This window comes from Mercenaria mercenaria, chromosome 11 (assembly GCF_021730395.1).
Source record: "Mercenaria mercenaria strain notata chromosome 11, MADL_Memer_1, whole genome shotgun sequence".
NCBI lineage: Eukaryota > Metazoa > Mollusca > Bivalvia > Venerida > Veneridae > Mercenaria > Mercenaria mercenaria.
In genome coordinates this window covers 70,325,593-70,339,389 of record NC_069371.1, presented here as the reverse complement: position 1 = coordinate 70,339,389, position 13,797 = coordinate 70,325,593, and the positions used below count along the sequence as shown (strand labels likewise).

At 34.1% G+C, this 13,797-nt stretch overlaps 1 protein-coding gene across 1 annotated transcript; it reads right to left on the bottom strand.

Annotated features, from left to right (window-relative positions):
- Positions 1–4,051: 4,051 nt before the first annotated feature.
- On the bottom strand, positions 4,052–10,406 carry LOC128546919 (uncharacterized). The gene is made up of 5 exons (XM_053518323.1): positions 10,305–10,406; positions 8,176–8,533; positions 6,444–6,503; positions 5,622–5,810; positions 4,052–5,093 (listed from the first exon to the last, which is right to left on the bottom strand). The coding sequence occupies exons 1-5, from the start codon at positions 10,317–10,319 to the stop codon at positions 4,858–4,860; spliced, it is 858 nt and encodes a 285-aa protein (XP_053374298.1). The 5' UTR covers positions 10,320–10,406; the 3' UTR covers positions 4,052–4,857.
- Between the last annotated feature and the right edge of the window lie 3,391 nt (positions 10,407–13,797).

The window sequence follows — 13,797 nt, the reverse complement described above, 5'->3', positions numbered from 1 at the left end:
AATGGCTACTAGGTTGTTGGCAATTTCTGTACAACATGACAACCTTGGCCTGCTTTCTTCTGAACTGTAGTGGTTCCATGCCGAGTGTCTCAAGCATAGCAGTAACGCTGCTCCTATGATAATAATCTCCAGATACATATCTGGCGGCTCTTCGTTGAACTGCTTCAACTTTAGTCACATTGGCTTGGGTGTATGGGTCGCAGATGGTGGGTGCGTATTCCACTTGTAGCCTACGTATGTTTTGTAGCTAGCCTCCTTGATGGTCTTGGGGCAGGAAGACAGGTTTCGGCTGAGGAAGGCAATGGTGTTGTTTGCCTTACAGCAGATGGTGTTAATATTATTGTTCAATGAGAGGTTATCAGAAAGTGTGGCGCCAAGGCACCTTGCCTTCTTGGTGGACCGTAATTCTTTACCATGGATGAACCAACTCGCATCTGTCTGAGTTGAACTCCATCAGGCAGGTTTTCTCCCATTCCTGCAAGCGGTCAAGGTCATCCTGAAAGGCTGTGGAGTCTGTTTCTGCCTTTATCACTTGTTAAAGTAGGGAGTCATCAGCAAACTGTCTTCACGGTGGGCTAAACTTGCCGTGCATGTCATTGATGTCTATGCGATAGTCTGCAGATGGTTCTGTTGCACGAAGGTTGGCTGTGCCTTGACGAAGTCGTTTTCGATATTACAAAAGAGATAAGAGATGAAGATGTCAAGGGTGTTATTGATTCTTGTTGAAAAGTTGACTACCGTATTTGTTTGCACTGGGCGTCTTGGAGCATATCAATAAGCATTTGGTTGAGAGGCAATGGGTATCTATTTCCTGTTACCACTTTGTCTTCCCACTCAATATCTGGAAAGTTGGAATTTCTCCGCTTATGTAGAGGGTGCTGTTCTTGTGGGTGCTGTGGATGGTCCATAGGCCTATACACCTTTGGATCTCCTTCATAGTGTCCATATTGTTATCTGTTGGGTGGTATATTGCACAGATGATCAGCGGTTTCTTTAGACTTTGGCACGGTATTGATGCTGCTACAAATTCTGCCTGGGTTTCTACATCGATCTGTGATGTGTCAATGTTGCATCTGGTGATAATGGCGACACCGCTGTGTGGGCTGTGGGGGGATCTTTTCGTGCTGCAAATCTTTAGTTGGCAGACAGCACCTCTCTTTCGTACATAGACCCCTGTAGCCATGTCTCTGTTGCGATGACAATGTCTGGATCAAAATACTGCAGCAGTTGCCAGAAATCTTCCCGCATAGCCCTGATACTCTTGAAATTGATAGTAAGGATTCTGATGTTGGTTTTCTGGTGTCTGTTAAGCTTTGGAACTGTTACTTTTGGTGATGATGATTGTTGAGGGGGGCCAGTATCTACAGAACTGTTGGCCGTGCTGTTGAGTATGGAGCGGGATGAGTCAGAGAGGTAATTTTGATGTATCATCGGAGAGGCTCTAGTTAAAGTTTAGTATACCACAACTAAAACAGTACCAGTTTACTTCAAAGTTTTCCAGGGCTTCATAGACAAATGTATTCATTTTCATGCAGTCTTTGCGGAACCACTGCTCGCAGTTACTGCAGGCAACAGAGTGGATAGTCTTGGACCACCTACATGCCTTCCCGCATATCTGGCACGAAATTTTGGGCTATAGGTCCTAGATTTGGGTGGCAATCATAAGCTCTGATGATAAGGATGATAGGGAGGTACAAATAGCATGTCTTGCTTCTGTAATATAATGCTGCTTCTTCTCGGTTACATGTGAGTAATGAGACACTGGGGGTCTGGTACTGGTAGTGATAATGAACCTACTGGGTGAGTTGGATAACAACATGTTGAAAAGCAATGCATTGAATGAATGCACTTGATATGCTGGAGTAGAAAATCACAAGAAGCGTTCAGTAACGAATGATTCTTTTACTTTAGCCCTTGTTATGTCTTCATCCAAAACTGAAAGGCAAATAGGTGTTTCCATTTTTAAAATTAACAAGAAAATCACAGGTAAATCAACTTCCGGTTTTGCGACGACTGACTTCCGGTTTTTGACAGATCGAGGAAGAGTTTTCAATCAAAGGTACGAGCGATGATCGTATGGCTCATTCGGTCCGAATTGGTTCTGGTGATAACTAGGCATCAGTACAAACCAAAAACAGTTGATGGATAGGTCTGTTCTTCACGAAAGAAAAATAATTTCTTCTCCTGTCAAAACAAGCAGGACCCTCCACCACGCATGCTCAAATTCATAAAACAGATAAAGTGACAATATCTTTGAAGGTGATCATGAAATAAAATAAATAAACAAGATTTTTATTTCCGACAGTTTTTCTTTTCAACCAACAGATCATAAAAACCGTTACTGAAATTATGAATAAATTTAAGATAAAAAAGGCTACAGGTGTTGATACAATATCGTCTAAAATTCTGAAACTAGGAAAAGAATCTCATGTATCCTTCTGTACTGACTTAGTAATTTTTCAATTTCCACAAATGTTTTTCGAGACAGGTTAATAACTTTATAGGCCCATGTAACCCCAATTTTTAAAAAGAATGATCTTTAAGTAAATCATACTAAAGGCCAATCAGTATCCTAGCGAACCCATCTAAAAATTTTGAAAGATATTATCAGATCAACTTACCTCTTATTTTGAAAATATTTTTGATGATATTTATGTGCATTCAGAAAGGTTCATTGCTGCCAAACAACATTATTAAGTTTATAAGAGCACTGGACCCAAATCATTATGTCGCTGCAATTTGAATTGATCTGTGTAAAGCCTTTGATTGTTTACCACATCCAATCTTCAATCTTATTAGAAAAACTTTATACTTACGGTTTTTGAGAAAATTCGGTTAGAGTTCTGTCAAGCTATCTATCCTCAAGTAAACAACAAATTATATATTATATTATGATATTGTCAGCTCGTGGACAAATATAGAGAAAGGAGTTCCCTAGGATTCCGTATTAGAGCCTCTCCTCTTTAGCATTTTTATTAATGATATTTTTTACTTTATCAAAAAGCACCCTTTATGACTATGCTGACGATAATACGCTCTCTTTCTGTTCAGCAAATTTTGATCTCTTAATGAAAACATTACAATCAGGGGCCGTATTCATAAAGCATCTTAATTAAGTATAAGTTTTGACTTAAGTTTAAGATTTTACTTTAAGTTTGTGGTGATTTCAGCTTAAGTCTAAGTAAAAACTTAATTCCTAGTCATAAAACAGCTAAAACTTAAGATACGTAAGAAATGACTTAAGTCAGAAAATAAAATAGCGTGGTGAGTACGATTAAAGTGTTGTTTTTCAGATAAAAACACTTTAAACATAATTGTGCATGTTGTATCTGTCTGAAATTAATGTTGCTTTTTAATGTTTTCGTCCACAATAAAACAAGAATTAATATTACTTATTAAGTTTTTTATGAATAACAAATATACTTAAGTAAAATAAATTTCTAATCTAAGTAATACTTAAGTAAATAATCAATTTCTTATACTTAAGATGCTTTATGAATACGGCCCCAGAACTTAAAATTTTGCTCTACAAGAAGCCTATATTATCTGGAAATCTGATCCCAACAATGCAAACAGTTGAAATTGCAGAGTCGGTTTGCAGTTGTTATAAAACGTTATAGTTTTAAAAGGTTATCACCCAACTGTTTTAAGACATATTGTATGTTTAGTGTTCAAACCTTTTACAGCTGTATTGACGATCATATAGACCGCATATCAAATGTAATATTACGAAACCCTGTAAAATACGGTTGACTAGTTCACTGTGGAACACTCTCATCATTGAAACATTAATTTGTAAAGTACAATGGACAGTGTCAATGCCCATGTGAGCCGCGCCACGAGAAAACCAACATAGTGGCTTTGCGACCAGCATAGATCCAGACCAGCCTGCGCATCCGCGCAGTTTGGTCAGGATCCATGCTGTTCGCTAACAGTTTCTCTAATTGTAATAGGCTTTGAAAGCGAACAGCATAGATCCTGACCAGACTGCGCGGATGCGCAGGCTGGTCTGGATCCATGCTGGTCGCAAAGCCACTATGTTGGTTTTCTCATGGCGCGGCTCATGTTATAGTCTGGCTGTATCTGCTTACCAATCTTAATTCTTTTCTTAGTCTCGTTAAACACTTCAATGTTGTTTTAAATATGATTTGTGTTTAACTAGACAATTTGTGTTATTCGTAGTTTTATGCATTAATATATTGATAGTGCGATATTGTTTTAATTTTCATGTATTAGCCTGTGTTTACTGTTTAGCATTTATTCATTTCAATTATCATTTGATTATTTTAACACGTATCTTGAGTTGCATAATTGATACGTATCATTGCTTTTATTTTTATTCATCAATATTTATTGTTCATGTATGCACATTCTATTGTTAAGCACTTTTGAACGTATATTATTTTTTATGAGAAGAGTGCTATACAAATATGGTATAATAATAATAATAACAGTAATAATAATAAAAATAAACATGAACAATAATGATATACAATTTATCAAAAACTTTACTTTAATTTCCTTCCGTAGTTCTAAAACAAGTCTGTAATGTAATGAAATTAAGAACTATCAAGTATGAAGTTTACAGGATCATCTGTTATAACCTTTTTTTTATCGTGATTTCGACTGACCATTATGTGCAATAATCTGAAGGTTGTTCTGCAGTTAGACTCAAGAAGTTGGATATTCAAGTCACGAAAAAAAACAAAAAAAAAAAAAAACTAATAGCTTACACGATTTCAAAGGGATATGAGAATTTTCGAGTAAGATACTGTAATAAAATCTGAAACTAGTCACATATATACAGTATTATTAGACTAAAACAAATTGACCATATAATGATTCAGCTGAATGTTTTCACATTCTTAAACTTGTGCTATTTATTCCTGTTGAAAAGACTGCCATTCTTCTGTATCCGGTTATTTCAGCATTGAAGTCATACATTCCTCTCTTTTTCCTGGACCATCTGGCCACCAGCATCAGTACAATAACCACAATAGCGGCACCATATACACAGTCTATGATTACGAAAATTCGAAGAAACAGACCGGATGTTAGTAGGTCTTCGTCCGGGGTATTGACAAATATCATCTCTGAAATAGGCAAGTAATGGAAACGAAATATTTTTTTTTAATTTACAACTCTCATTTTTTTTTCAATTATTAAACCGGGTACAAAATAAAATCCTAAAATTTGAGCTAATTTAACAGAATGTTCGCGTTAGAGCTGCTATTTTTCGAACTGAGGTAATACATTTAGGTCATTTCACAACTTCGTGAAGGATATTAATTAAAGTTTTACTTGACTACTTTATAAATCGCTGGTTCATGGTTAGTGCTATGTCACGGTTTATATAATCAGCAAAGTTTTACTGGACTATTAAATCAAAACTTAAAAAAAGTGTGAAAATTGATAACTGCCGTCATGTAATAAAACACTTAATGAACGGCTTGCTGGTCAATGATAAAAACTTGCTATTCAATACGTTTGCATTGTCTATAGTCACTATTCAATACGTTTGCATTGTTTATAGTCAATATTAAAATAAGGACGCGTGCAAAATATTTTGTAACGTTGAATGGGGTTTTTGTGGAAGACATCTATCGAAAAAGCGAACATACCAATAACTGTAAACATTACAATTAACAGCATAGGCAGTGATCCATAAACAGTTTTCCGGGCGTTGATAGCATTTCCGGTATGTACACATGTCAACCAGAATATTAGTCCAAGTTGAATTAGACTCTTCACCATCGACAAACATGCACCAATCTGAACATTTATGCTTCCCTCAGTCACACTCCATATTCCTACATATCGTTAAAGAAACAGTATCTTTTAGTTAGCCGAAGAAAATCACAAAGAATTCGGCATTTTGCGTTAAAAGTAAAACAGCAAGAACTTGGCATTTTGTGTAAATTAAAAAAGAAAAACATCAAAAAATGTGGCATTTTGTGTAAGGAAACAACCGAGTATGTGACATTTTATGTAAAAAGGAAACACATAGAATTTGACATTTTGTGTAAAAGAAAACCACCAGGAATTGACACTGAAATCGTAGAAAAGAAGCTACCCGTTCTCAAATATGATTGCTTTTTAGAAATAATTATATCCCAGATGCCTTACTGTTATGTTTTTTATGGCGAGGTCTACTTTTGAATAAATTTTGAAGATAAAAGATAATATTTGGTGTTTTAACACGTTACTAGTAATTTTGAAACAATTTATATAATTGCATCTAAGATTTTAAGGTATTTCACGTCTTTTATTAGACATAAATCTATTAAAAATAATATATTTCACATTCAGAAAAGTCTTTTTCCAATTTCTGATGAAAATGCACATAATCATATAACTAGAGAAAATAGTTTTAAACTTATTATCATTTATTTTTCAATTATCAGAATACTAGTAAAATGCGGAAGTAAACAAGTAAATATCACCTGTAGCAAAACCCAGAATCACCATGGATATTGCTAAGATGCATAGACTATACCTCAAAACTGAAAAAAGAAATAAGAAATATATCACTACACAAAAATATTCACAACGGCACATAATTCTTTTTCTCTCTTCTTTGAGTAAGGTATTCCATCCATAAAAAGCAATATTTAGAATGCTTTGTTACTGCTTGTTACTGGAAATACTAAAGGTAACAGAAAACAAACCAATAACTATTAACAATAACAAGATTTATTTTGAAAAGTAACATTTCAAATACCTTGAAAATGTTTACTAGCCATTATGTCCAAATATAATATGTAACAATTGTCCGAATCCTGTCCTGATCAAATATAAATCCAATCAGTATCAAATATTTTGCACAGAATCCAAACTGAATTTAGTATAAAGAACATAGATCCTCTTTTTAAAGATATCTTAAATCCACGATGTTTATGTAAATTCATTAAATGTTAAATGTCTAAACTTGTAATATTATTAAAGAAATGCAGGACTTTTTTTCAATATGATCTTACTTAAGTTCTATCTGTCTTCAAACAGCTTCATGTAAGTTTCCAGCACATTCATGTATCACCAAAAATAAAAAAGAAGAGTCTTGAAAAACGGAAATTAGTCACGACTTGAAATAATTTTAACATAATGTTTATTAGTTTTTGTGATAGAACTTTCTGAAAACCGTATAGAATATAGATAACTTATTGACATACATGGTGTCTCAAAACTAGGACAGGCTTTATAGCAAACAAAAATATCAATTTGAATATAAAAAAGCGATGAAATAGCATAATGGGAAATAGCATATACATAACACCTTAAATACTATACATTTGTTGAAATCATATGTAATGTACGTTTTACAATTATGAGTAATTTTCAAATAGTAAAATTCCAAACAGGGTCATCACCAAGACCAATAGCTCCAAAAATCACCAAAAGGAGGCAATTAATGATTCATATTTCATGACTGTAACTGATTTAATATCGACTGCTTATTGACAAAATAAATATTTATTGACACCTTACAACAATAATCTGGTGAAAACGAACCAAAATTGTTCTTTTTTTTCATTTTAAAAGCACATTACCCAATTAATGTTTGTGACTGTCGTTATTTTTTTAACTGAAATTTGCAGTCAAAATGAAATTCACATCTAATAAAAATATTATATCAGCAAATATATCAGAGATATTTAACATTTAACATTTATTTATAAAATTGTGCAACAGACATGTCTAAATAACGTTTTAAAGGGTTAAAAAAAAATCGGAATGAATACGGCTATTGTTGTGATTGAATCCATGACGTTAAATCATGAAAGGTTACTAGTCCGAAACCTTAATTACTCAACCAAAGAAGATTATGATACAGAAATGTAATAATACTGATATTCTATTACAATTCGTTATGGATGGAATGCCTCAACACATGAACGGCATTCCGCAACGTTATGTCACAAGATGAGAAAATATTTAAGACGAAACCCTAAATTATATCAGTTATAGGCCTTACAGTTGGACACGTACTTTGCACAAGAGATTTAATGAAACGGATCTAAATATATGTTTGTAATAGGTTTCCAAAGTTTTAATAAGAATAAGCAGCTATAAAACACAGTTTAAAGATATAATAAAGATAAGGTGCAGACGACATTGAGAAAACGACGATTAAACTATTAGAAGTAGTAAACTATACGAATGTAACAGCAAACAAACCTGGATTACAGTAGTTGCCATTAGTCACCAACAGATAATCAAGACAGTCCTTTTCATTACACTCAGGAACTTGTAACGAGTGAACATTATTTGCGTTGGAAATTTCTAATGAGTCCCTAGATACAATCCGGTTCAATGTAATTTCTGCCTCAAGCCTTGATCTTCTACTGCAAGTGGTTTCATGAGGTATGCGGCACGAGGAGATGCAGAAAGGTTTACCACAGTAACTACAGTTTACACAAGAGTCCAGTTCACCGCAGTTGTCACATTCAATGCAGTAATCATTACGATTTTCCGTATCTGCTCTTGAGACATTGTCTGCAGAGGCCGTTATATAGCACTCGTACTGAACATTTATCTGAAAAAAATGTAAATTTCAGAAAAACCCTGAACTTAATATATTTCATTGTTATTTTAAAAATATTATACTTAAACTGAAAGCACAGCACAATATTGCATCTATCCTACGCAAGAATGTCAGCATTAACATTTCGGATAGGCGTATCCGAATACCAGTGAACAAATTTACAGTCTGATGTAATTCAAATTTCATTTTTTAAAATAAAAGAGAAAAAAAGAATCTACATCTGATTGGAAAGAAAACAAAATTATTGTAACGTTTTATCTAATCCAAAGACATATACCTAATTAGCGTGAAATACTGAGGTCGTGTGCTCGAGTCGTGTACGATGTCAAAGATGGAATAATTTAGCGGAAAATGTTTTTAAACTAACTCCCTTTACAATCTTGCTGCTGGGCATACACTACAAATCACAAAAGTGTTTATGATATGTATTGTTAAAGCTTGAATCAATCACATTTTGTAAAAATGTACCTGCCAACTTTTATTAAAATGCATTTTTCTCCTGCATTTGACAGTTAAATGTGATATTTATACGTTATACATATTTACATTGTTTTCTGTGAAAATATTTAGTCTTTTAACTTTCAGATGGGGAAACATATTCTTAAAATCTTATTTCAAACACCCGCAATCTCAATGCAAAGACATCAACCAGCGTAGAAATGTATCGCCGCCATATTGGACGCCATCTTGCAAAAAAATATCGATTTCGCAATTCGGTACTGTAAAATAATCAATAGTTTCTCAAAATAAGGGGATTTAGCTACTTGGAACAATCGAGGTCTTATGTATTACCTGCTGGGCACTAAATTTCGTTAACGGAGCGACTTTTTGTTACTCAGAGTCCTGGCTATTATGTATAAATTGATTTTCACCATTCATGCAAATGCAAAATTATTTAAAAACGATACGTTCCATGACCTTTCCCATACAAGTTATTGCTGATATAGATCTGTAACTAGTAACTACTTTATCCTAGTCGGCGAATGAATGATAATTGTCGTTACTGGTAAATTGCGTCATTAAATCACATTTAACAAAATTTTCTTTCATTAAGTGTATTCAGTTTCCAATATTGACGAGGGTTTGCATGATGTTTTAGCAAATTTCAGAATTATATATCATACACAGGCGGGGGCCTCCGTGGCAGAGTTGTTAAGGACTTCAGATCGCTTGCCCTTCCCCGATGTGGGTTCAAGCCTGACTCGGGCCGTTGAATTTTTCGTGTGAGGAAGCCATCCAGCTGGCTTACGGAAGGTCGATGGTTCTACCCATGTGCTCGCTCGTCATGAAATGATGAAATAGTGCACGGGGGACTTCTGGGGTCTACTAAAGCTTGAATGTCGTCATATGATTTATAATTGTGTCTGTGCGACGTTAACCCCAACAAAAATGTAAAAAAAAAAGGACTTGTCAAAGTTTCATTATATGACCAGTCCATAGCGTTATATTAATAAAATTTTGCAACATCTTGATCTACATTTTTTTAGATCAGCGCAAATCATAGTATGGCTCCTTTAAAGTGTGTTATTGTTTTTAATCTGATACATTGATGCATATCAAATACCCATAGTCTTGAGATAATTACCCCCACCCCCCCCCCCACCCCCACCCCACCTACCCCAACAAATACATACATGTAATACCAAAATATCCAAACCTTATGGGAAAAAAAATAAAGCCTAATTTTTTGACATTTTTTTACCTTTCATTGACCTATTTACTGAATGCTTTAGTATCAGAATGTTATAATCATTTTACCTACCTCTAATGGCAGCATTTAGTATCCTCTGTTTACTTAAACATTAATGCGACTAAAATGTAAATTAATAAATTGTAAATTGACTCTATTTTACGACGATATTTACTACCGGGTTGGTATAACTATAAACATTTTTTTTTTCAAACCTTATTAAATATAAATACTGATATTTAGTTGTATATATTCCGACATTTCTTTTCAAGTAGAAATATATTCATTATCAATAATGTAGATCAATCATACTAGTATTATATAACTGATCAAAATATTATGCGTTTTATACTGCGTTGAAAACACCCTTGCAATTTATATACAAATATCGCACACATTGTTAAATCACCATTGACCGAATGTTTCAACTTAAAAGTTTCGTTGAAAGAATTTATGTTTAGCAATTTAAACGGTATATTTTTGTACCCGTGATTATTTGCATCATTGAATAAACTATTAGTTTCTAGTACCCGCTTTTCAGTGATTAATACGTTTGGAACAGATAAAGGTTTTCTCAGTAGTGCAACAGTATACTATTAGTTGCTAATTTGCTATCTCTGAAAATAAAAACCATCTGTTTATAGAACCTGACTAGCAGTGCAGTTTCATTCATTTAGCGGTAAAAAACGTTAACAAATCTGAGTTTGAAGCTGCTGTTAAAGCAAGGTCAGATGATAATGAAAAACGGAATATTATATAAAAATATAGAGAATAGTGTATTTAATATCCATCTATTTTGTGCAACAACTACTGTAAAAGTAAAGAAATTAACAATTTAAGAATTTGTTTGTTTGTTTGTTTGTTTTGGGTTTAACGCCGTTTTTCAACAGTATTTCAGTCATGTAACGGCGGGCAGTTAACCTAACCAGTATTCCTGGATTCTGAACCAGTAAAAACCTGTTCTCCGCAAGTAACTGCCAACTTCCCCACATGATTAATCAGAGGTGGAGGACTTATGATTTCAGACACAATGTCGTTTATCAAATAGTCACGGAGAACATACGCCCCGCCCGAGGATCGAACTCGCGACCCCGAGATTCGTAGACCAACGCTCTTACCTACTGAGCTAAGCGGGCGGGCTATTTAAGAATTTAACATTGCTCTATACAAATAATATATAATATAATATATAATTTTATAAATAAAAGTCCAGTAGAACACATTGTAATCTAAAACTGTCAATCATTAATGTATTAATGTTTACATAAAACAGAGTGTCCAATCGGGACTGTCAAATACGATTTACCTAGGTTACACAATAGACCGCGTGCGTTTTGTTTGTGATTACGCTTATGAGCAATTGACCTTGGTATGAACAGAATAAAAATAGAGGGAGGAGTTAGATGAAATTAACCGACAAAAACTGGAACTATCCATATTTACTGCAAATGGTATGACGGAGGGAATGGATTCTGAACACCCTTGATTGCCATACATTGTCGATGGACAGAACAAAACAACAGGGAAATGCACTTGCAGTGATCGTAGGGTTTTGTGGTAACAATATCGATATAGTTGTAGTATGAAGAAAACATACCGTTTTATACCGTCTATGAGAATAATGAACCTACACTTTCAATTTATGTTAATATGCTCTGTTAAATTTGAGAATTATGAACCTACACTTTCAATTTATGTTATGCTCTGTCAAATTCCTATCCAGCGACTGTAGCACGAACAGAGGAGATTATGTTTGGTCTTGCATACCGGAAAGGACAATGTTTTTGTCAGTACTTGACTTACACCTTAAGAGTCTCAAGTTTATGAATGAATAAAGATAATCGTAAGTCTCTCTAATCAATAAATGCTCAAAAGAAAAATCTTCCATTTTTTTATTTTTTTCAAAAATATTATTTACACGAAAAAAATAGTGACTGGTTGTATGTGTGAAAAGACATAAATATTGAAATCTGGCACCCCAGCTCACAAAAACACTATTCTTGCATACCAAACTAGGATTTCTGGTGTTTTCACCGGTGCTTGAAAACTCATTTTACACCCGGGGTGTAAGATGCGTAATGTTACTGACGTATTACGAACTACATACAATAGCAGATTTATGTAGTAATTTGTAGTTGATTTCATAATATAAAAAATCAAAGACCTTGATAGTTCCTCTATATTCCTAAAAGTAAATTTCTCAAGTCAGAACAAAAACGTAGGTTAAGTTAAAATACATAAAGTTACGCTGCAAGCGATAAAACAAAACTTGAACTAAACATTGTCTTTGAAACGTCACGACGGACGTTGATTTCCCGCGCTTTGTTGAAATTCGCTGCTATAGGAAAATTGTTCTTAACAGTTACCCTCGAACAGTTGAACCTGAAACGTCAATATCTTTCCGTATTGATGATCAAATTTTGTATCGGGTGCCTGCCGTCATTTGTGACATCAGTTTCATGTGTGTCGTTGCGTTTAGATGTTATTTAACGACGATATTATCAGTTCTCTACACTCAGGCTTATTAACAAATTTATATCATATATAGAATAATTACAAGTGCCATATGTTTACGTTATAAAATGTTATTTTGTCAGCGTTAACTTCCTGTTTTGCATTGGAGATTGCAGGAGGTATTTCAACGGCAAATGATCGCATTTCACTACAGTATGAAAATTGTGAATATATGAAAAAAAAAAGAAACGTTCTAAACTGTATTTTATCGCATAGCATTCCTTCTCTATAATACTCAATTTCTGTTGTGAAGGACTAAGTCTATGAGAAAGGTAATGGAAAGGCTTCTCATTGGGAACGTTTGGAAGGATTCTTTGATCAGGCTCACACTTTTGCACGAGTACGCCCGAGATACATGTGTCCCAGGCATCCGTGTTTATAATGTACCTTTATTTTAGTAAGGATAACCTAGCATTGGTATTTCTGTTAAACTTTTGTTTAATTCACGGAAACTTTTTTCATATTCATCGGCCCAATGGAATCTTGCATATTTTTTAGTTAAGGCTGTCAGGGGTTCTGCGATTTTTGAAAATTTTCCAGTTAATCTCCTATAGCAGCAGGCCATTCCAATAAAAGATCAAATGGATATAATTTCAAGTTTTAGAAAATAGTTGAAATCAAAATTTTATTAATTACAATGATGATACAGTCATAGTATTATAGTTGATTTTAACTATTTTCTAAAACTTGAAATCATATTCATTTTCTTTAAAGCAGCTAGAGTATAGTAAAGGCGAGACTAATTTAAGGGTCAGCAATTTTAAATAAAGCATGAGAAATGTGAGAAATGCCGCCGTAGTATCTATTCGGCGTGTGGATATCTATCCCTATTATAAGATGTTACTGGATAGCTTTCCTTAAATATACCTTGTTTGAATATATTATATACTAATTCCACTAAGGTAGGTGGCATGAGAAATGGTCAGCAGTTGACACATCATCTTTTAAGGTTTTACTATATAACTCTGGTCTCCTCGACAGACTGCAGAGCGCCTCAGCTTTCGGATAGAGCTGTTAGATAATGGGTGTCTCTCAGTTTTGGCATTTAAGA